At 37.7% G+C, this 25,215-nt stretch overlaps 1 protein-coding gene across 2 annotated transcripts in view; it reads left to right on the forward strand.

Moving 5' to 3' along the window:
* The window catches only part of ATP8A2 (ATPase phospholipid transporting 8A2), a 466,915-nt gene that overhangs the window by 300,494 nt on the left and 141,206 nt on the right, over window positions 1–25,215 (forward strand). The window contains exon 28 of one of the 2 annotated variants that reach the window (XM_045567137.1): window positions 19,816–19,890. The exons of the other annotated variant lie outside the window; for it this stretch is intronic. Coding sequence (XP_045423093.1) covers window positions 19,816–19,890 — 75 coding nt within the window. The remainder of the gene's footprint in view (window positions 1–19,815; window positions 19,891–25,215) is intronic. 2 annotated transcript variants of the gene reach the window in all.

Below are 25,215 nucleotides of genomic sequence, written 5' to 3' on the forward strand. Positions count from 1 at the left end.
GCCAGTACTTGCTGTTGCCTGTCTTACTAAAGCCCTTCTCGGGGTGTGAAGTGGTATGCCGCTGGGGCTTTGCTTTGCATTTCCCTAATGACTCATGACATTAAGCGCCTTTTCATGTGATTACTGGACATTTATGTATCTTCCTCAGAGCAACGTGCATTCAGATCTCTTGCCCGTTTTAAATTTGGGTTGCCTTTTCATTATTGAGCTGTAAAGGTTCTTTATATATTCTGTATACAAATCCCTTATCAGATCCATGATTTGTAAATATTTTCTCCCATTCTGTGGGTTGTCTTTTCACCTTCCTCATGGTATCCTTTGAAGCGCAAAAGTTTCTAATTTCGATGAAGCACAATTTATCTATTTTTCCTTTTGTCCCATCTGCTTTTGGTGTCTTATCTAAAAAACATCGCCTAACCTGAGGTCACAAAAAAATTTACTCCTGTGTTTGTTTATAGGCATTCTGTAGATTTAGCTCTTAAATTCAGGACTAGCTGTTATTCATGTGAGTTAGTTTTCATGTGTGGTGTGAGGCAGACATCCAACCAGCACCAGCATTTATTGAAAGACTGTTCTTGTCCCCATTGAACTGTCTTGGCAGCTTGTTGAAAATCAAGTGCCTGAAATGAGACGGTTTCTTTCTGGACTCTCAGTTCTGTCCATTGACCTGTGTATCTATCCTCAAAATCATTTTAATAAAAACAAATATTGAGCACACTCATTTAGTCACACTACTAAATCCATGTGGAAAATAGAGAATGGAAAGGTATGTATAAGTGTTTTGCTATACTTCCCTTGAGTGGGACTTAGGCCGTCTAATTCCTCCACAGTTGTCCCTGCCTGTCACTGCTCTGCTCGGGTTGCTCATTTCTCTTCTTGCACGGGCGGTGTCAGAAGGAGACTGGCCCCCAGTCTCACTCGTCTTTCTCCCCCTCTCTCGCACATGCAGGAAGAGAGGTGTAAATTTCCTTCTAATATTTTGTATTTTGTTGTTCCTTTTTCTGCCATAAGCAACTGACTTACTGCGAATGGGACTAAGGTTCCACAATAGCTGTGCACTTCAGTCTGTCTCTTGCTACACTTTTGGAGGTATTTTCATCAGTCCTTTGAATCACGTTACCTTAATTTAAGGGCAAGAAATAAGAGCATTCTGAACAAAGCAGAAAGGTTCTTGAGCCCAAGTTCAAACTGGTTTCTTTGCTCCCCAAAGCCTTTTTATACCTGAAATAGCTAAAGTATATTTCTACTTAAAGTTTTTTTTTAAAAAATCTGTCAGATACCTGCACTTTAATACCCATGACTTAACTTTTACAAATCTCCGTAACCTTATAAAAACAGAGATTACTTGAGGACCAAACCATCAGTCTCTATTTTCAGAGAGCTGAGAGATTTTCCCCAGAGTGGAAAGAGATCTAAGGACTGTGGAGCTCAGAAGGAAGGACTGTGTCTTACTTAAGAGGCAGACGTGGAAAACGTGTAATTTGTGAAATTGTGCTGTTGAGTATTTATATGCTGCATTTTAAATTGTCTGATTTTGACAATGACGTGGCTTGTACGTGAAATAACATTAGCTTATAATATCAGCGAAGTGCTGCTTTCAAAAATGAAGCGTCTTCTTTAAAGTGAAAATCTGCATCATTTTGCCCCATAAAACAGTGTGTCCAGAGAGAGCTGTTGATTCTTTAGTCTCAAAACCTATTCTCACTGCTCCGTCTTCCCCTTCTTCCCCCTCCCCGATGATCTACCTCTACAAACCTTGCAACCCAGCGCTCTCCCTGACTTAAGATGCTCCAGCTGTATCACCCTCTCTGCTGTCATCTGAACAGGTGACCCTCTTCCTCCTCCAGCTGGGTTGCTCTCGACGCTCTGTACCCCTTTGAAGGGCACACTGTTCTCACCTCCAGCTCGCAGCACCCGCTCATGTCCTTCGGGGCCCCATGGTCTTATTTTTATGTTTCTTTCTGTATCACTTGTGTCCCCCACTGGTCCACAATTGCCTTAGAGGCAGGATCCTATCTGTCTTTCCTCCTAAATCTCCAGCACCTGGAGTAGAGCCTAGTCTATAGTTGGTGCTCCATAAATATGTGTCCAGTAAATGATCAAACGGGAGTGAGTTGTAACCTGGGGCATCTAAGAAGATGTGCATGTGTGCACTGAGCCATAATTAACGTGCTGCCATGGAGGGGACCATGTCCGTTGCTCACTTCCTGGGGAGCTGGCTCCTGGCAGCTTCAGACGTTCGAACACAGTAGAGGAGAAAGTTGTTTCAGTTCTGTTTGTTTTTGTTTTTCCACTGGGTTTTGAACCCCAGAAGAACCATTGCCATAACAGCTTTCTGTCAGCTCCCAATACTCTGGGATCTCCGTTCCACATTGACTCTCGTGGGAAAAGCATCTTCTCTCAAGGCAGCTTCTTACTGTTTCTGAATTCACCCACACTTCTAGTCCTATTGCTGATTCATTTATACAAAAGTCCGCTTCTTTAGATAGCAAGACAAAGCTGACAGCCAGACTGGAGAATGCTGAGCCCGCTGTCAGTCCCTGCAGCTCGTTCCCGCCCACCTCACAAGTCTCTGCTGAAGTGACCTTTCCTCGGGGAACTTTCCTTCAGGTCCTTGGCACTGTTGACTGTCCTTAATAGAATTGATCACATTCAGGATGAGAGAAAAATAATGTGCACTCTGTTATTGACCCCCACCCCAATCTAAAAATCTTGAGGGCAGAGAACATGTCTTTTTTTAAAAAGTATATCCAATACCTGATATATAATCAATCCTTTCCAGCTTTAATATGCAGGCATCACTGATTCATGGATCCATTTTCTAGCAGCCGTTCGTTGTAGCTGTGTCTGTCATATGAGATACATTTCTAGAAAGCTCAAATACAGGGACATTAGGGGCTCAATGAGAGGAGTAGGGTATTGAGAGAGCAGGGGAGAGACGGAGAGAGGGAGTGAGCAGGAGATGCCAGTTAACCTCCAACTGCGGGCCAGTCCTTTGTTTACTGTGTGTAACCATTTGATTTTTTTTTTGAACAGTTATTGATGTGATTCTGTTTATAACATCAAATTGTTGATGAACTTTGCCAGATTTTTGGAAATGTTAAAGGATAGAATTCTGACCATGTTTACATTTTATTTCATCATTTTGTTTCCAGCTTGCCCTGTAATTTTTGGCCATGATGTTATAGTTAAGGATCTTAAGAGATGAATTTAATAGAGAGTTATACAAAATTTTTGTCATTTGCTTCCCTTAAAAGAAAAAAATTGCCATAACTATATTAAAAGACCCTGTCATCTTAATTAAGAGGCAGCTGTTTTCCTGGGTTCCCCCCCCCTTAATTATATAAGCTATACTGAGTGGGATGTAATAACATGATTTTAAATTGATAATTAGTGCATGAAAGGCACTTGGCAGTGAAATGCACAGCAGGATCAGTGGCATAACTTGGGCAGTAGAAAAATGCTAAATGTAATCCAAATGTCAGTGTAGAAATAAAAACAGTATCAGGTAGTCAGTGATTTATATAACGTCTTGGGAACATGTAGTCAATTACCTTAAATTTTAAAATCAAAACATGTAGTTTATTTAAAAGTCATAGTACATGGAGGCATAGTATATTTCTGTGTGTGCATGTGTAAATGTATACAGTGTATTATATATTTACATATTATTAAAAATACCAATACTTTCCCCTGCTTGTACTTCTCTTCTAGTTGTAAACCCCCAAGGAAATCTCTTTTAGATGTTTCTTCTGAAAGTTATCTTCATATCTTTAAGTAATATACCTGTTCTGCTAAATAGTGATTTGTTCGTTTGAGACAGTATCTTTTGACTTCCTGTTTCCATGGGTGAGAATTTCCGTCTGTATTTTACTGCCTTCCCTTCCCTTCCTCTCTCTTCCAGAAATGATGCTGAACCTTGTCTGAATCTAACAATAGGTGGTATTCTTCCACGTTTCATGAGCTAAGAGGCCAGGGGGGATTCAACTCCATGTCTCATTAAAAGATGTAGACAAAATTTTACTTCTTGTCTAAAAATTATCAAAACGTGTTATTTTTCATCAGTTGTGTACACTAATAATTGTAATGAAAACTCAACCCAGAAGAACTTCTTAACATTTTAGAGCCACAGGATATTAAAAGAAAATTAATTTTAATTTTCATTCACTATTTTTGTGAAGTATGATAGGATGGTCAATAAAAAACATTCAAACAAAAACACATTGAATTAGGGTAAAACAATATGAGTCAAGTGTAATGGAAAGTAAGTTCAAGGTGAAAAGAATGATATAAAATTTCTGACTATTCAAGAAGTATTTGTTCATGTCTTTTTTAGAGTGGGTTGTGATGGATGTGTGTGGTATTTAGAATCTATTGGCTACATTAAGAAGTGATGTATCTGACAGACAAGGTTATAAAAAGGACATAAAAAATAAAATACCACTCTTCATTTATAATAATAGTAAATTATATAAATTTATTTTAAAGTTTTAATATTTATAATATTACAGAAATTATATCTTTTTCAAATGCTTAACTATCATTAAATTTTTAAATATTACCTAAAAAATATATTGAGACCAAATCTATATACCAGGGGTGGGGAATCTTTTCGTGTTGGAAGGCCACATTAATTTAACTGGAATCAAATAAGGCCACATTCAAGAAACTTCAGTTAGATATACTTTAAAATGTACATTATTTTGTAAAAATCTAACTACTGTGTACCTAATAATTTCAAAAAATGAAAACTATTTGTTAATTTTAAAGTTAACTAAACTTTTAATGACTTTGTTTTGTCTGCTTTTTGTTGAAAAGCACTTGAATATTTGGTTGCAGCGAGGGTGTCCAGAGTTTCAATTGATCCGCCAGATGGTATCAGTCATTTGTGACCTTGAGAGTGTCTTGATTTGAGTTAGATAGGAGAGTGTAGATCTGCAGCAGTAAGTGGTTAAAAAGCAAGAAAGCATTTTTCGTGCATGTTGCCAAAGACATGTGTATTCTGGATTTTTCCATATTTCAATTGGATCTTTCTTAGTATCAAACAATAACCAAAATGTCATCTACTGAGAGCTCAATCAATTCCATCTGTAGTTCTTTAGGTGCCTTGGTGATATCAACTAGGTGAGGCTGAAATGCTAATTTGAGTGTGGTGTCATGATTCTCAAAGTCAGTGAACCTTTCATTGTATTCTCCAATTAGGTCTATAACAGCTTCATAGTCTTCAAATGATATGCTTATATCATCCTGCTCATCAGTGACCTTTGCTAACTGGGGAAAATGTTCATCCAAAATTTCCTTTTATTTTATTTTATTTTTTTTATTTTTTTATTTTTGCAATGTCAGCAAATTTTTTTTTTTTTTTTAAATTTCAGCTCATCATGGGGGTACATAAGTTCAGGTCATATACATTGTCCATGTCCCGCCCATCCCCCCAAGTCAGAGTCCCAAGCGCGTCCATTCTCATTCTCCAGACAGTGCATCTGGCACTCATCATGTAGTCATACCTCCATCCCCTCCCCCCCCCACCTCCCGGGGTCTGCACCTTCAAGCATTACCATTCCCCAGAGGGTGTGCAACGCACTCATCATGTAGGCATACACCCATCCCCTCCCCCCACCCCCCATCCCAGTCTGATATCCAATTGGTATCCTTCCCCGATGTACATTTAGGTGATGATCAGGGAAACCAGTTTTCTGGTGAGTATATGTGATGCTTGTTTTTCCATTCTTTGGATACTTCACTTAATATAATGGGTTCCAGCTCTCTCTCTCCAGGAGAACCAAAGAGATGTCGTATCATCGTTATTTCTTATAGCTGAGTAGTACTCCATGGTATACATATACCACAGTTTACTAATCCATTCGTGGATTGATGGACACTTGGGTTGTTTCCACATCTTTGCGATTGTGAATTGTGCTGCTATAAACATTCGGGTACAGGTGTCTTTGTTAAAGAATGACTTTTGTTCTTCTGGGTATATGCCCAATAATGGGATTGCTGGATCAAACGGTAGGTCTACTTGAATCTGTTTAAGGTATCTCCATATTGCTTTCCATAGGGGTTGCACTAGTTTGCATTCCCACCAGCAGTGTATGAGTGTTCCTGTCTCTCCGCATCCACGCCAACATGTGTTGTTTTGGGATTTTTTGATAAAGGCCATTCTCACTGGAGTTAAGTGGTATCTCATTGTGGTTTTGATTTGCATTTCCCTGATGATTAGGGATGTTGAGCATTTTTTCATACGTTTTTTAGCCATTCTTATGTCTTCTTTTGAAAAATTTCTATTCATGTCCTTTGCCCATTTTTTGATAGGATTGTTTGATTTTTTCTTGCTGATTTTCCTGAGTTCTAAATAGATTCTTGTTATCAGCCTTTTGTCTGATGTGTAGTATGCGAAAATTTTTTCCCGTTCTGTAGGCTATCTGTTTATTTTCGTGACTGTTTAATTTCCTTTTAAAGAAGTGTTTTGAAAAAAGATAGCGTTTTTTCAAATGCTTGGATTTTTTGTCACATATCATACATAGACTTAGTTTTACCTTGCAAAGAAATATTCAGGTCATTTTGATTTGACATATCACACAGAAATGCTGCATTCTTATAGAAATCTTCTTTCAGTAATTCACATTGTTCTTCATAAAATTTAATTATCTATTCTAACAGAGATAAAATTTTGGCTAACACCTGTCCCTGTGATAGCCAACCCACTTCAGAATGATATGGCAAATCCACACTGAGTACCTCATCTTTCAACTTTAGCATGTTAGGAAACAGACAATGCTGTGTTGCATTTGCACTAATATAGCTAACAATACTTATAACTTGTTGTGAAGTGTCACTTAAAATAGTAGCTTTAGCACAGAGACTTTGCTGATGCAAGAGACAATGAAAAGAAATGAGAGCATCTGGATCTGTTAATACTTTTTTTATCTGTGCAAAAAACTCTTCATGTTTTCCTGTCATGGAAGGTGCACCATCTGTACATACACTCACTAAATTTGCCAAATACAGTACAACTTCACAACATTTATCTTGAAAGTTGTTGAAAATATCTATTCCCCGTGTTCTATTTGTAAGAGTGCCCAAAGCGAGTAACTCCTCGTAACAAAAACAACTTCTGTTATGACCCAAATGAGGTATAAAACCTGCACTAAGTCAGTAGTATCACTTGATTCATTCAAAGCAATTGAATAATATATACTTTCCTTTTGAAGTATTGCATGAAGTTGTTCTGTTAAGTTGAAGGCTAATTCATGTCACCAATCAATTATGGTTCTCCTTGAAAGAGGCAGTTGTTTGTACTTTGAAATGTTATTGGGGTCTAAGCATCCTACAACTTCGACAATGCATTCTTTCACAATTTCTGCATCACTGAATGGCTTCCCTCCCCCCCCCCCACCAAGTATATAAGCTACTTTATAAGTTGCTTCAGTGGCATTATTTCTAGGTCTTATTGCCGCTTGAAAGAATTATCTTTGCTTTTGCTTTTCATCTTTTAATTTCTTTCAGTATAACCTTTCACACCTGGGCTCCCTGTAAATAAAATATTTGTGGTCCTTATGAATGTTATAATGCTGATGAACATTTTTCATGACATTGAATTTGATGACATTTTCTTGACTACATACCAAAAGCATAGACAACAAAAGAAAAAATAGATAAATTGGACTGGGTCAAAATTAAACTTCTGTCCATCGAAGGATTCTGTCAACAGAGTGAAAAGGCAACTTATTGAATGAAAGAAGATACTTTAAAATTATATATCTTATAAGGGATTAATATCCACAATGTATAAAGAATTCCTACAACTCAATAAGAAAAAACCAATTCAAAAATGGGCAAAAGACTTGAATAATAATTTTTTGAAAGAAGATATACAAATGGCCAATAAAAATGTGAAAAGATGCTCAACATCACTAACCATTAAGGAAATACAAATCAAAACCACAATGAGATACCACTTCACACCCATTAGGATGGATACTATCAAAAATCAGAAAATAACAAGTGTTGCCAAGGATGTGGAGAAATTGGAGTTCTGTGCATTGTTGGTGGAAAAGTAAAATGGTGTAGCTACTGTGGAAGATAGCATGGCTGTTCCCTAAAATGTTCAACGTGGAGTTACCACACGATTCAGCAAGTCCACTTCTGGGTATAATCCCAAAGAATTGAAAGAAAGGACTAGAACAGTGATTTTTACACCGGTGTTCATAGCAGCATTATTCACAATAGTCAAAAGATGGAAACAACCCAAATGTCCATCTATGGAGGAATGGATAAAGTGTGGTATATACATCAACGGAATGTTATTCTGCCTTAAAAATGAAGTTCTGATACATACTACAACGTGGGTGAACAAAGCTTTATGCTAAGAGATTCAAGCTAGACAGAAGAGGACAAACGTTGTATGATTCCATAGAGACAGAACATAGAATAGTGGTTACCAGGTACTTTGGGAAGAGGGGAGTTTTTTAACAGGTACAGAGTTTTAGTTTGGGATGATGAAAAAGTCCTGGAGACAGATGGTGATAATGATTGCACAACAATGTGAGTGTTCTTAATACCACTGAAATGCATGCTTGAAAATGGTTGAAATGGTAAATTTTATGTTCTATATACTTTTGCCACAATAAGAAATAAATAAAACATTATCAAGATAGTTTTTCAGATTTGTAGATGCATAGAGCTTCAAGTTTCTCTTAGGGAATGTGTGCACAGCTGTTCATGTATCTGCAGAACACCTGTGTAGTGTCCTTCACAGTCTGAATCCAGTCCCCTACTCTCACTTCATTTTCCCTGTTCTAGCCACCTGGCCATTCACACCTGCTACACTTTTGTATAAGTTGTTCCCTCTACTTTGTCCTTTCTCCCCCCACCCAGTGGATGAGTGGAATCTGACACTTCCAGACCTAGCCCAAGTGGCCACCATCTTTGGCAAAGGTGTGCTCTCTCCTTCAGGTAGAACCCGTTTCTCCTTCTATGTTCCCAAAGAACTTTTCCGTAGCTCGGATATATCCCATGCCTGTCCCCAATCAGACTGAATTGTTTAAGGACAGAGATGGTATCTCATTCACCTTTGTAACTCCTGCCCACAGCACAGAGCAAAACTTGAAGTGGGATCTTAGTAAATAGTTCAATAACTAAATTTAAAAAATACATATGCTTCTTTTCTAATAACCTTCCTCTGGAATTGTAAACAGACCTTTCTCTCCACTTTTGAGAACCAGAAAATAAGACACAGAGCTGCTCACACCTTGCCCAGGCTACAGGCTCACTGTGGCAGATGGGGATGGAGCATCAGAATTCTGGTCCTGTCTGACGACCCTGGTCTCTTCAGCCAAGCACGAAATCTTACTGTCAATAAATCAAGAGCGTTACTTTATTGGTTATAAAACACATGTTCTCAAATATTTGCCATAGGTCCTGTCTATAAATGAAACGATCTTATACATATTTCTGCTACCCGTTCCATAATAAACCCCCCACCACTGTTCCAACACCAGGAGGTTGGAAACAGCTGTGTCATTAAAGAACGATAGCAGATCCTAACCAGTGACCTCCAGATGAAAGGCTCATTATTTCCTTACTGGTCTCAAGAGCTGTTCAGTCCCCTAGCACGCCAGCACGGGATTTGGACTGAAGACTCTAAGCCTTCAACTATAAAAAAATTTACGTAGTCCTTGACACAATTTGGAGCGATTACATTCTATTGTGCCAAGAATTTCTTATTAAAAATCAGTTTAATTGTGCATACTCCATCTGGTTGGTATTATGGTCTTTCATGGGGGGAAAACACGGTTTTGTATTTACCTGATGTCCTGTGGTATGAGCATGTAGTTTTGCAGAAACAGAGGCATTTTGTCACACTGAGAAATTAATAATTAAGGAAACTTGAAAAAGATTTACCAGACTTCCGTTTATTAACTTTTGTGACTGTGAGCTATAAGATTCAACTTCTTACATCATTTGGGAGTTTAATGGAAACAAAAATGCCAAACTAAAGCAAAAAATTTATAGATGTACATCATATGCTATGTTTATTTGCATGTAATAATTTCTATTTTATTTTATACTTTTGTGATTCAAATTCTAGTCCTTTAAAACATAACCTAGATTTTTCACTAGTATTAATTTGTGTTGTTTTTTTTTTTATTCAGGGAGTTTGGATAATGAAAGGTGAGACGTTTACTTTTGATTGTGTGCTGGCTCCATCTCAACCATATTAGCAAAAGATTGCAATATTTTAGTTCAAAATATTACAGGAAAATATTTCAAACTAGGGTACTTGCATTTTGTTGTACCAAATGGGGAAGATTTTTGTAGCTTGATTTTCAAAACAGTTTATACCCTAATCTAAAAAGGATCCCTTGGTTTTTTTTAACATGGCATTTAAGGAAGCAGATCTGGCTAGTTTTCCTTTTTTCACGTGCTTATGTGCTTGTGGTTGTGAAGTGTTTTGTTCATGTTACAATCTTGAAATATTGGTAGTAAGTTGGTACCCATAAATACTGATTCGATTATGGATTACTTTAACTTAAATGTTTTAAAAATCACTTATTTGCTATATAGAGTCTACTGCTAATAACAGCAGTCTGTTAAACACCTGTTTGGTGTGAGCTAGAATATCCTTCATCTGCTCTGTGCCGTTTTGTCCTCATCTGTGAAGGGGGATCACGCCTCTCTGTTAGGGATGGTTACGAGCCTGAAATGAGATAATCCATTTAGAGTGTTGCAAGGTTCTTGGAACAGAGTAAGCAATAAATGCATGTTGGCTTTTATCACTGTCATCAAGAATAACAGAAGTGACAGTTCTGCAGAATGTATGGTTTTCTTTTCATTTGTTCATTAAAAAAAAATGAAGATCGGGGGATATTAAGGAAGTTGCCCATCCTCACACAACAATTAAGAGCTCCAACTAAACTGTCCTGTGCTCATGTTTATGAGAGCTTTCCTCTTCACCATGAAATATTAGTATTCTGCATATATCCTTTTGTTGATATGCCTACTGTGGCCCAGCACCGTGCTAGATCCTGGGTGTGCAACGTTGAGTGAAATTGATATAATCTCTGGCCACATGGGGTAGCCAGACAGCAATGGAACAAACATCATAGACTGTGACAAGCTAAGGAAAAAATGAACATGGTGTGGTGATAGAAGACAGCAAGTTTTCTTCATCTGTACAATTATTTGAAGTTGAAGTAATGCTTGTCTGTTATAGTAGTAATATTAAAGAAAAAACAATTTCTCCTCATCTGCCTCCATTTCTGCAAAGTAGAACCAGATTTCCACACCTCCCTCCTCACGCATACAAACACATGTAAATATGCAGCATTTTTATTGTAGTTTTACAAAAAAAGGATCCTGTACACATCATGCTGTAACTTTGTTTGTTTGCCTTGACAAGTCCTTAGAATTTTTATGACTATGTGTTTGCTGTTAACATTTTACCTGCCCACACTGAGTTAGCAAGGAAAACTCTCCAGAGATTTTATAGGTGCGGCCCTGCCCGTTTAGTACGATCTCCTCCCTGCTCGCCATTTAACTCTGGCTACTCAATCCCATAATTTGTTGCACAAAAAATACTCTAGGGTGTCTCACTGCTATTGGTGCTATCACTACGACTACTGCTACGACTACTGCTGCTATTATTTCTGACAACTCTTGCTCTATAATAGTGTTTCTGATTTTTTCTCCTGATTTCCTACCTACTTACCGATTTATTGACTTTGCCTTTTGTTAATCTCATGCTATTTATTGGGCATTCCTTCATGTCCATAAATATAGGTACAATGTTTTAAAATATAGGTACTTAATATTTTAGAGATTGGCTATAATCACCCCCTACTAAAGAACTTTAGGATTTTGTTTTTCTTTCTATGCTGTTTTATTTTCTACTAAGATGTGTTTCTTATATACTGGTGCTTTTATTTACGAGAAATGGGTTTCCAGAAATATAATTTCTATTTCTATCTATATTTTATCTTAATACATACGGCCAGATCAAATTTCAAAAAAGATTATAACATTTTGACTTTTAAACAGATACCTTTAATGCCAGTTTATCACCCCAGACCTGATGTGCAAATTAGTAGATCATGATGTTATTGTTATTTTAGTGAGAAACCATATGGCTAATTTATTTAATTATTCTCCGTAGGGTACTTTTCCAGGTCAGGTCTCTACCAGGGATCCTGGAAGAGCAGTCAGTAAAAGAACAGGTCATCCTTTTCCCAAATTAAGCAGCTGTCTGTTAAGTGTCGGCTGTCAGTTGAGAGCCCAAGAGTGGTGGCAGGTACAGCCCACTGAGGTTGGATGATGGCGGCGGGACGTCCAGACAGGAGCCTGTGCAATTAGCCAAGACGGTTACTGCATTTTTGGCAGTCAGGCAGCAGTTAAAGCAAAGAAGGATCTTTTTCCAAGAAGGAAAAGCCATTTAATAAGTTTGGGTCAGTTTGCTCATAACAACACTACATTTGAGGACCCAAAACCCCAGGAGCTTGGCAAGCCAGCAGGGCTTGGCAGTTCTTCCTCCCAACTCACAAAGTCTGAGGCCGTCCAGCCGGGACCTGGCTCTCTGGGCTTTGACTGTATCCATTTAATAGCATTCCTAGCTAATAGGAAAGTAAAGGCAGAGGAATCTTTTCCCCCATTAATCCAAAAGAGTAAAATTTAGTGGCTATAAGTAAGCCACCACTATCCAAGTAACTGCACGTCAGAGGGGGGATAGACCATCTGTTTGCATTGAGGGCTTTGTGTTTGGTGTAGAAGCTCGGAACTGGTGGCCCACCAAAAATGACATTAATGTTTAGGAATTGGGTGGTACTGTCTTTTTTTGTATATGAATTAACATTTGTATATGCCTAACCAGTGTGAAAGTCTGATTTTATAATGTGTCAGAGAGCTATCGTGTACCTGTCTCATGAATAAATAAAATAAAAACTAAGTACGTTCGTATAAATATTTAAAAATACATTGCGTTCTCATACTTTTTCCGTTTCACCTATGGAAATCTTGCCAAAACTAAATCAAGTTTGAATGTTTACAATGTAAGAGAAAACCAGCTTATGGATTTTGAAATTAAGAAGTGGATTTTTTTGTTTGTTTTGTTCATTTTGGTTTTAATTTTTTCTCTGCCAAATAAATAGTTCCAATGGAATAAACAGGTCTGATCATCTAATGATGAATTATTTGAATGCAGGATTGAAAAGGAGTTGGAAATGTTGAGAATGAGCTTGTTTATACATTTCAAAATGCTGTAGCACCTGCAACTGATAAAAATTAGTACAAACATCAAAAGTCTTTGAAGAAACATGTGGCCGAGCCAGTGCCAACTTGGACAGAATCTGAACACTGGCTGCTTAGAGGAAATACCCCAACATTCAGCTAATCAACAATGTCAACCTGAAATGAAGAGTGAAAATTTTTACATGGTTCAGTGTTGCTTGGAATGATGTCAATGTCAACAAGGTCAGTTCAAGGAAAGAGATGCTCGATTTCTTAGAACTTTTTTCCCCCTTATTGCAATGTTTTCATCAACTTGGGTTTCTTGATTATACAAAATTCACTCTCAGTTTTTAAAATAATTTCTTGTTAATAATTTGTAAAGATATATTGCTGTTTGGGGGATCTAAATTTGTAAAGTCACTAGGTTCATATCCAGTGCTGTCCTGGCCTTTGAAGAGCGGAGTCTGATTCCAAGTGTGAGGTCCAGTGAGAGGGGAGTTATTCAGAAAGGACTGGAGCTTTCTGAACCCTCACCCCACAGGCACAGGCAGAATCATGGCTTCATGCAGCCAGTCCCATGTCATTCTTGTGCTGGCAACAAACATCTGTTACAAGTAGATTTCTAAATTTTATCAGGTTGGCCTAATACGTTTATTTCTTTAATCCAGAGTTTCTCAACAATGGCATTATTGACATATTGGAGCAGATAATTCTTTCTTGTAGGGGCTCTCCTGGGCATTGTAAGATGTTTAGTAGAATCTTAGGCCGGCTTGATGCCAATAGCACCCTCCCCTAGTTGTGGTGATAAAAAAGATCTCCAGACAGTGTCAAATGTCTCCTTGGAGACAAAATCACCCCTAGCTGAGAATTAGTGCTTGAGACAGTTATATAAATAAAACATTAACATGTTTAGAAAGTTCAAAACAGAAGCAGTATAAGAGAATCTCCTTCCTTCCTCCTAGAGAGCACTTCTACCACATAGAGATAATGAATAGTAATGATCTCTTATGTCTTCCAGAAAGTTGCCATCCATATATGAGTATGTACGTCTATTCTGCACAACCATGACTGTTCAATATATACTCTTATTTTTCCATTTCAATATATCTGAGATTTTTGTATTATAGTACACATGGATTTATAAATATCACCAATAGTGTTTCATTACATGAATGAATCATAATTTATTAAACCAGCTATCAGTGTATATGTAGGTTGTAATTTTTTGTTTTTTTAAATAATACCACACCCTTATATTTTTGTGTGGAATACTATATGATTATATCTATAAGATATAATTTAGAATATGTTCCTACAAGTAGAATCACTAGATCAAAAGAAAACTACATTAAAGTTTTATAGACACTACATTACCAACTGGATATTAGAGTAGCTATTTCCCCAGGTTATCAAACTTTTAAATCTTTACCCATTTGATAAGTAAAAAGTGATATCCCTTTGTGGTGTCTTTAATTAAAGAATGGGATTTATGATATTTCTAAGTCTCTTTTTTTACCCTGTGATCATACTAAAGGTCTGTCCGGAAAGTATCCAGGCATGTAATATGAAAAATAGACACATCCATTGAAGAAGATACAAGATACAAGAGGGTTTGTACATAGGACAAGGACACCTCAGTCCCCTTCAAAGTAGGCACCTTGGGACCTCACACAGTTCTCCCAGCGTCTCTTAACCTAACCCGCACACATTCAACATTCTCAGGTGTTCTGCGTGTTGCAGGCCTTCCAGAACATGGATCACTTTCAACAGATTCTCGACCATCTTTGAAGCGTTTGTGACACACTTTTATTTGTGCTGCAATCATTGCACCGTTCCCGAAAGCCTTAGGGATCATCCGAATAGTGTCCATGTAGGAATGTTCAAACGTAATGTAAAATTTGATGCAGATTCATTGCTCTGCTTGCTTGGTCTTTTTGAATGTGACATCCACACAGCACACGTGCTCACCCCACCAACTAGTACAGTGAGGGCGCCATTGTTCACGCATGCGCATCCCAGACCACTCGCCGCGGCTGCCAGTTTACGTCAATGTAGTGCAAACGTTCTTGTCATGTTAACAGTGGCTGGATAGTTTCCAGACAGACCTTGTCTATGCTTTGCCTATTTTCCTAACCATTTTTAGGGTGTTTTGTTTCTGATCTGTAAGAACTGTTTATATATTAAGGAAATTAGGCCTTTGTTTTCATAGATGTTACAAATATATTTGTACTATTTATCAGTTTTCTTTCAATTTTATTGATAATTTTTCTCTACAGAAATTAACTACCTTGTTTCAAATTTTTCTCTCTTTCTGAGTTTAATGTCTTACAGAGAGCCATTTTCACATTTAACAAAATAACTTTTTTTCATATCTTCTTCCAAGCTGTCAGAGTTTTGTTTTCTATGTTTAAATATTCAAGCCATGTGAAATTAGTTTGCATATATAGAGACTGAAATACCCTGTAATTTTTTCCAGATACTATGGTAATTTACCGTATGATAAAGAGCATTTCAGACATGTGGGCTAAAGATGGCTTATTAAAGAAATGTTGTTGACATAATTGCTCATATTTGGGTGCAAAATAATAAAGCTGATCCACACTTGGTGCTTTCAAGGAGCCACAGAAGGCCATTCCAGCTTAGTGGAGGAGAGGCAGTGTTGTCAGAAAGAGAGGGCGGAGCCTGGTCGTGTAGGGCTTTGTAAGTCTGGGCTATAGCATTGATCGTATTGGTATAGCCTTTCCTTTGCATGTTTGTTTGACATATTTCTCTTACATGTAGCATATATTTTGGATTTTAATTTTTTATCCATCTGACCTTTTGAAATTTTTTATTATTGAAATAATATACATATTTAATATTACTTCTGTCATCACTTTTATGTTAGTTTTCACCTTTTGATGTTTCCTTGGTTTCTATCTTTTGCTAAAACCCCTATCGTACTTTATTTCCCTGAGGACTTGTAAATACTACCTTCTGGTATTGTGTACTGCTAGAGAGAAACAGGACACCAGCTTGGTATTTTTTCCCCCTGTAAATTAATCGGGTTTTTTTTTCGCCTAAATATACTGAAGAATTGATCTTATAAGAATTTAAAACTCTTTAAATTTCTATAGCAGAATATACGTGGGTGTTGATTTTTCTGTATCTGTTGCTTGTTTTGTTTCCTAGGACAAAGGATGCCCTCTGTGTTGGCTGATTAAGGTTTTAGACTATTTCAGAACTTTTTCTTCTGATATATCTTTGAACATTTTTTTAGTATTCTCTGTTCCTTTTTTTTTTTTTTCAAGTACATCTCTTTTTTTTAATTTTCTAATTATCTTTAAAGGCCTCTAACTCAGTTTCTGTTGAAATCATCATTAACATTTTGTCCTTTGATGAGCAGTTTTCTCGAGCTTTCCCTCCTGGTCCCTGCATATGGTTTCAGCAATGTAGATTCTGGTTTTTATTTCCCTTTATGTGACTTTAATCTGTAACATTCACCTTTTCTTGTTTGTCTCCTTCTTTGACATCTTATACATCTTATTTTAACCTTTATTTCAAAGAAACACATTTTCATTAGCTCTTTCAGGCTCACAAAGAATGTTCAAAATTTTCTTCTGCCCTGTGGCCTAGTTCTACAAAGAGTAGCTCATGTGCATTTGTCTTGTTCTTTTATTTTTTCCACATACTTTTTAATATTTCCAGGGGAGGGGAGCTTCAAAGTTGCCTCAGAATACTTTCTTATCAAATTTTCTTGTCTCTTCAGTGGTTTCCTATCATTATTTGCAATAAGGAGCATCTCCCTTACTGCCGTTTCTTACCCTTGGAAGAGGAGGTTTGCATGCCTCTCAGGGGAATTGCTGTGTCTATGGGTTGGCGTCGGATGATTTTGCATTTTTTTTTCTTTTCAGTTCACCTTGTTCAGTATCTGCCAAGTTGGTTGCCATTTATGCTTCCTCCTGTACCCAGCCATTCTCCTTCTTTGATTCTTGGATAAAAGGGGGGGAAAGGCATATATGCATCTATTGCCCTTCGACTTCAGTTTGCCTGCTGCATTAATTCCATCCAGGGACCTCTGCCACTGCTTGCTCTACCTCTATATTTTATCCTCTAAGTAAGAGTTGGGTCAGCTATTTGTTGAGTTGTTTCAACTATTTCTTGGAAATATTTTTTAACTCTATTTGAATCTGTAGGTTTTGTCTGCCATTGCCATTCTCTCTTGATTTGATCTAGTCTCATCGTGTGTATCAGTGTCTAGTCTGTGTTATGTATAGTTGTAATTAAGGACATTCATAGTTTCATTGGAAACGGTTAATTCTTTTCTATTTTCAATTATTTTTGCTATGTTTAGGTGAGGTTAGGGAGGGCAGGGTAGTAGAAATATCACTACCAGCGCAACAAGACAACAAATTAACTGGATTATAATTAATTAAGTGCTCATTAGGTAATGATCGGTGTTTGCTCAATTGTTTGAATAGAACCCAGAATTATAACACAATCTTGGGAAAATTAAGTTAAAACCCTTGAAACAGTTTACAGATTTGTTTGAATCAGATGTGGATCCAGGCTCCCATTGCACTGAAAGGGTGGTTGAAATATTGAACACCAGGACCTCCAGTGATAAGGAGCAAGTGGGACTGAAGTTGTGGTTTGGGGGATGGCTGATATTTGAATAGGTGCTATAAGAATTTTCCAAACACAAAACACAGAATGAACCTCTGGTTCTCAGTTCTCCACCAATATTTCTTCACTGAGAATAGCCAGACCTCTTGGGAGGAGGGTTGAAATTGAGTGGATAGGAGAGAAAGTGCCAACTCCCACGAGGAATGTGGTTACAGAGGCTGGGGTAGAGGGAACCGGGAGATGATGATCAAAAGATACAGAGTCTCAGACAGAAGGAATACGTTTTTGGGGTTTTTTTTTTTTTTTTTTTTTGGAGATCTACCACACAGCTTGGTGAATATAACTAATAGTGTATTATCCATTTTAAAATTGCTAAGAATTATGGTATTAGAAATGTCCATTAAAAAAGAGAAAGAATAAAAACAAAATTGCCAAGAGACTAAATTTCAAATGTTCTCACCCCCAAAAAAATAGTATTTGAGGAGATAGATATGTTCGTTAGTTTGATCTAATTATTCTACACTGTATTTATAGATCTTAACATCACTTTGTAACCCATAAATATGTACGTTTATCAATTGTCAATTTACAATAAAATAAGATGTTTTTAAAAAGAAGAAGAAAATTTAAAGAGTGAATAGGAGTGTTGGAAGGATTTTTGGAAGTCTGCAGGCGTATCTTGGATTTAGGAGGGAGTCCTAGTAGATTTTTGAACTGTAGAATGACATGATGAAATCCGTATTCAAGGAAAACTTTATCTAGCAATTGAATCGAGGCATTTAATTTGATCCCACTGGGACTTGGCGAGTCCCTGTTCGTACCCAGTATCATGCACAGAGCAGCATGGGGAACAATTCCTGTCTCAAGAAACTGCGTCTGGTAGAGTCAAGAAACTGATTTTGAAAAATCTGAGTCAGTAAAATTTCAGTGTCAGAGTCAGTCTCAGCTCAGGTTATCTTGCTGTAGCTGAGCTGTGTTGCCAGTTAGGTCTTAACCATAGTAAGGGGTTTAGTCCGTCATGATTTTATTCTGCTCAAGTAGATGCTGTGATTTGTAGGGGATACTTTAAAGTCTGCCCAAATCCTTGGAATCTTATTGTTGCATATAAATTTAGCTGAATTTTAAGCAGCAACGTTTCATATTCTGTATTTTCTATCTGCTCCCTTCTAAGTCAGGTTTCCCTCCCCCTGGTGGCTTTCCCCTCTCCCAGTCCCCTCCTACTGCCTCTGTGTCGTCTTCCGATTGCACCTGGGCACGCTTTCCTTCTCCGATACTGTTTTAGCTCCTTGTCATGTGGCACTAGCTATATCCTGGCACTTCACTCTGCGGTTGTTTTTATGTCAGTCTTGCGTAATCAATTAGAATTACAGACTACTTGAAGGCATAAATAACAGTCCACATTTTATTTATTTATACCTCCCTTGTTACTCCACAGGACGATTTGAGCCTGTTTCTTTCACATTACTGTGTCTTGACCTTTGCCGAGGTGGAGAGTGGACATCCAGTTAAGGAGGGTCACTATTTTATGAACTAAGAACACACATGACCAACAGAGGAGTTTTTCTGTTTTTGTACTTATGATTTTTATCTATTTGGAAGTCCTACAAAGAAAAATCATATTTATCAAATCTACTTTATAGGAAAAAAGAACATGAAGTTGAGACTCTTCCAGTCGATGCGAAAGTGTTGACACAAAGCCTATTAGATAGAAATTACATATAAATTGTTTTTCTGTTAACATGTACATATTACCTCTGAAAAATAGATGTATTCCTGAAGTATAAATTTTCTGTAAAATATTGATAATTGTGATGCAGGGAATTTATTAATATATTTTATGAAAGAACAACTGCTACAGCCCTGGGGCTCATTGTTTCCCAGCAGCTGTGTCCAGCTGGTGGTCCACATTCCCTGCTACTTGTTCAGTGAATGGAAACATTTAGGTCAATATTGATATAAAACTTCATGAACTTTCTTCTCTTTCAGCTCTGGTTCGCCTTTGTTAATGGATTTTCTGGGCAGATTTTATTTGAACGCTGGTGCATCGGCCTGTACAATGTGGTAAGCATTCTTCATCTCTGTCTGATAGCACGCAGGACTTCAGTGGCATTCCTTCACTGTTTATGTCTGGGAAGTGTATCTAAGTCAATCATCTGTATACTTAGCAGGCAGCACAAATACATCTTTGGGCCCTTTGTTGCTGCGACACATCCTGCAGAAGCCCAAACTCTCCACACATGGTTTCAATCATAGCAGATCATTCTTGAATAACCCCATGAAATTATTAACCCATATATCTTGATAATGGGCCCTTGCTACCCCCTCACTAAATGCCTACACAAGATTTTCATGTTTTTAGCTCAAGTAAAAATTTCTGAACTACATCTAAAGTCATTCCACTTCATTATTTTGGTTCTGAATGCTTAAAACATAGATACCCATGTAGAGCATGTGATCTAGTGTCCTTTTTGTCCTTCTTGAAAGAGTATATGTCCTTGTAGAAGCATGTTTTCTTCCACAGTTAGAGCCAAAATGATGAATTCTGACTTCCAGCCACTGTGGAGGATGGTAATCAGCTCATCTGGTATTTTTCATGATTTTCATGTTCTTTTTTTATTACTTGACTCTAATGAATCAAAATCTAGAAGTAAATATAAACTATAAGCTAAATGATGCAGTAGCTGCTTAGCTTTCTTGCTTTTTGTTTCACGGGAAGAACTAAGGGGCTTGTAGCTTAGTGCTCTGAAGACCCCAGAACGGCCCATTTCTGGAGTCACGTTCTCCCAGGTGTGCTGCACTCCAGCTCTGGTGTCCTCTGCTCTGTGGGAGTTTACGCTGTGAAGCAGCCATCACAGATAGGTGGAGGTGGAAGTTACAAGACATGCAATTGTATAACCTGTGGTGCTATAAATATTTACGGTGTATACACCCACTGTGGCTGGACATCTAAGTCATCCAAGCTTTCGACCCTCTTCTCTGAGTAGCCGCAATGCCGGGTGCTGGGTATAAAATGCCGAGTACAACAGCTTGCCTGGCCCAGTGTACCTTATGGGTTAACAGGGTCAGACGTGTGGACGCAGACACCTCCCAGGCCGGAGTCAGATCTGAGTTTACACTGTGTGGGTGAGTTAGTAACTGTGACTTGCTGCAAAGTGCACCAGCACATTCTTTGCAGATATTGATGGCCGAGAAGACGAAGGTGACTAGTAGTGAGAACAGGACTTAATCTGATGTCCATTCCTCTCCTGTGCTAGAAAAGCTACTCTGCCTACGCTATGGATAGGGGCTCAAGGGCCTCCCCTTTGCCTACTAAGGGGAGACCAGAGAGTGCCAACTTTGCAGGACTTGAAACTATTTTGAGTAGGCTAAAGTTATGCAACCCTTTGGGGGAAATGTGTGGATTGCTCCATAATTATTCAGTGTTTGTAAGGGTCAAGTGTCGTAGAGTTGACACTTCACACAAACCTATGCCACGTATAGGCCACTGAGGTGTAGGAGGCTCTGCTGCAGAGTCAAGGGCAGGACTAGAATGCCTGTCACCTGCGTGTAGGATGAGTGGATTTTAGCCCTATTTTCATGCTCAGGGGAGGAGGGCCGGATTCTTTCCTTAGCTCCATGCAGCCTTTGGCAATTCAAATTAATCCAACAAATTTTATTGAGTGCTTACTACACACAAGATGCTGACAGGCTAGAGGGCAGTGTTGATCAAAGTAAGGCCCACAGACCACTTGCCCGCGAATAACCAGGATTTGTTTGAAATAATGCAGATTCCTGAGCGCCCCCAACCTAGCAAAGGGCGTCTCAGAGATGCTGAATTGTAAACAAACTTTTCTAGTTATTGTTATGCACATTAAAGTTTGAGACCCACAGCGACCTTTGATCCCTAGGGTTGGGAATATGTGATTTCTTGATTTTGTGGCAGAGAAGTCTATTTCAAGGGGAAATGGCCCGTTTACCAGAATCCACAGTGCAGCCACTGAAGCAGGCTGCCAGGGGGGGCTGGCAGGTGGCACGGTCCAGCCGGGGACATCAAGGAGCCCCGAGGTGTGCTCACAAGGGTCCATGGTCTCCGTGGTCACTCAGCAAAGGAAGGATCACCTTTGCAGAACATGGAGGTTTGCCTCCACAGAAATTGTTTTGGTAACTTTGTATGAAATAAATTGAAGTTTACAGAAAAGTTGAAAAAAGAGTACAAAGAACTTCAGTATACCTTCACCCAGATTCATCAATTATTAGCATTTTGCCCCCATTTGCATTCTCTCTATACATACGTGTGCACATGCACACATGTGCCTACACACGTGCATACACACTGAAGTGTTACAGACATCGTGCCCCTTTGCTACTTAATACTTTAGTGGATAATTGCAAGCCCTTCCTCTTACATAACCACAGTATAACGATCACATCGGAAAACTTTACCATGGATACAATAATATTATCTAATCCATATCAGTCATATTCCAGTTTTGCTGTTATTATTCCAGTAATGTTGTAGTTAACAATTTTTCCCAGGCCAGTATCACTCCAGAGACCCGCCGCAAGAGACAGTATGTAACATGCAAGGCATTTGCTAGTGACCCCCCTCTGGTGGTCTGGACTGTCCCTGGCCATTTTCTTCAAGCAGTATTTCTCTCCTGCTTTTCCTTCTGCATTTTTTCTTTATGTTTTATTTCCCAAGCCAGCTAAAGTAGCAAATCACTCTTTCTCAATTTAATTCTCATAGCAGGTTAAACAGCATTAAAATAGGATTGACAGGAACACTCATACACTGCTGGTGGGACTTTCAACCTCTGTGGAAAGCAATATGGAGATACCTCAAAGAGCTAAAAGTAGAACTTCCATTTGATCCAGCAATCCCACTACTGGGCATCTACCCAAAGGAAAAAAAGACATTCAATAAAAAAGACATCTGCACTAGAATGTTTATAGTAGCACAGTTCTCAACTGCAAAGATATAGAAACAACCCAAGTGCCCATCAGTGTATGAGTGGATTAATAAAATGTAGTATCTGTATACCATGGAGCTCTACTCAGCCACAAAAAACAATGGTGATCCAGCACCTCTTGTATTATCCTAGGTAGAGCTAGGGCCTATTCTACTAAGTGAAGTATCACAAGAATGTAAAAACAAGCACCACATGTACTTGCCGTCAAGTTGGTATTAACTGATCAACACTTAAGTCCATATACAGTAATAACATTCATCAGGTGTCAGGCAGGGGGTAGGTGGAGATGGGTATATTCGAACCTAATGGGTGTGGTGCACACTGTCTGGGGGATGGACATGCTTGTAGCTCTTACTTGAGCAGGGCAAAGGCAATATATTTAACCTAAACATTTGTACCCCCATAATATTCTGAAATTTTAAAAAATAGTATTGAAACTCTTGCATTCCCCTAAATAGTGAATGAATACTGTCCCATTATGTTCTCATTATATCTACAGTCAAATTTCTGTATCATTTTATTCTGTGGGTAGAATGAAATTAGAAAGGCCACCAGGGATGAATGCTAACAGGATCAGATCAGTTTTAGCTAAATTTCATATATTTCTTAGTGTAAAGAGAACTCTAATGTTATTAAACATGTTTCAGAAAACTAATCCTATTATGAAGCCAGCATAATTTGAAGAAGAAAACCATGGATCAACCTCACTTATAAACAGAAATACTAAAATTCTAAATAAAATATCAGCAAATGGAGTGCAACAGTGTATTAACGAAGTGTTTGACCAAGTATGATTTATTTCAGACACACAGGAGGTTAGAAATAAAAAAACTTTCTAAATATCACTGTATCAACAAAATAAAGAAGAAAAACATGACCCCATCAGCAGATGCTACAAAAGTTTTGAAGCAATTCAGCTGCCATTCCCTAAATAAGAACTCTAAAACAGGAATAGGGCAAAGCCGATCAACCACAATCCACATTATTCACAAAAACCAGTAGAATGTTGCCATAAATGGTAAAATTCGAAAACTATATCATTTTAAAGAAGAAATTGGTCAAAGTGCCTGCCATCACTATATAATTCAGCATTGTTTTGGAATTTTTAACAGCAGCCAGACCAAGAAGATTAAATAACTATTACAAATATTAGGAAAAGAATGAACAATTTCTGTGCTTATACAAATATGCTCACAGAAGATATGGTCATGTAAATATGTTCACATATAATTATTTATGTAGAAATCCAAAAGATACCAGTAGAAAAATACTGGAATTATAAGATAATCTGATAAGGTGACCAGATGAATGATAAATATATAAAAATCAAGGCCAGGTATGGTGGCTCATGCCTGTAATCCTAGCACTTTGGAAGGCTGAGGCAGCAGGATCACTTGAGCCCAGGAATTTGAGGTTCCAGTGAGCTATGAAGATGCCACTGCACTTTTAGCGTGGGCAACAGAGCGAGACCTTGTCTCCCAAGAAAGATCACTTTTTTCTATCCTAGGAATCAATAGCTTTCTCTTTTTTACTCTAACAATGGACACCTATTGGTGGGAATGCAAAGTGGATAATAATTCCTTTCAAAATAGCAATTAAAATTATACATTGCATAGGAATAATTTTTCTTTTACCTATATGAAAAAAATAAAGTCTTACTGAAGTATACAAAATAAGATTTGAACAAATGGAAAGGCATACTATTTAATATTTTCTTGTATGAGAAAGCAATATTATAAAAGACTCAGGTGGGGCAAAGGCAATATATGTAACCTAACTAAACATTTGTACCCCCATAAGATGCTGAAATAAAAAAAAAATAGTAAAAAAAAAAAAGAATCAACTCCTCTAAAATTAATGTGTAAATTAATGTGATTCCAAATAGAATCCATCCCAACAGGGTATTGTTGGGGGCAGGGAGAAGAAAGGGTAAACTTATAAAATTTTATTAAAGTGTAAATGGAATTAATGAGTAGTTGAGAATAAGTATGCAGAGCATGTTCAGAAAAGACCATAGAGTAGACATGTCTTTACTAAATATGACTGTACTATAAAGCCACTATAACCAATCAATGCCATTGGCATAGAACTAAATAAATAAATCTATAACTAGATCCCATTTCTAGATTCTAGATCTATAATATATGAGAATTTGATAAACGTTAAAGGTGATCTTTCAATTTAGTGAGAAAAGTGTGGATTAGTTAATTGTGTTCTCACAACAGGCTCTTTATTTGGAAAAATTTGTATTCCTGTCTTATACCATTTAGAAAAATTAATTCCAGATATAGTAAAGACTTAAATGTGAAAAATAAAACTGTAAGAATCCTGCAAGGCACTTCTGAAAACATATAAGTTTCAAGGAAGGGAAACTTCTGTAACCGCAATTGGACACTCAGAAGCTGTACTTGACCATTTAAACATTAAAAGTTTTTAG

This window comes from Lemur catta, chromosome 13 (genome assembly GCF_020740605.2).
Source record: "Lemur catta isolate mLemCat1 chromosome 13, mLemCat1.pri, whole genome shotgun sequence".
Classification (NCBI taxonomy): domain Eukaryota; kingdom Metazoa; phylum Chordata; class Mammalia; order Primates; family Lemuridae; genus Lemur; species Lemur catta.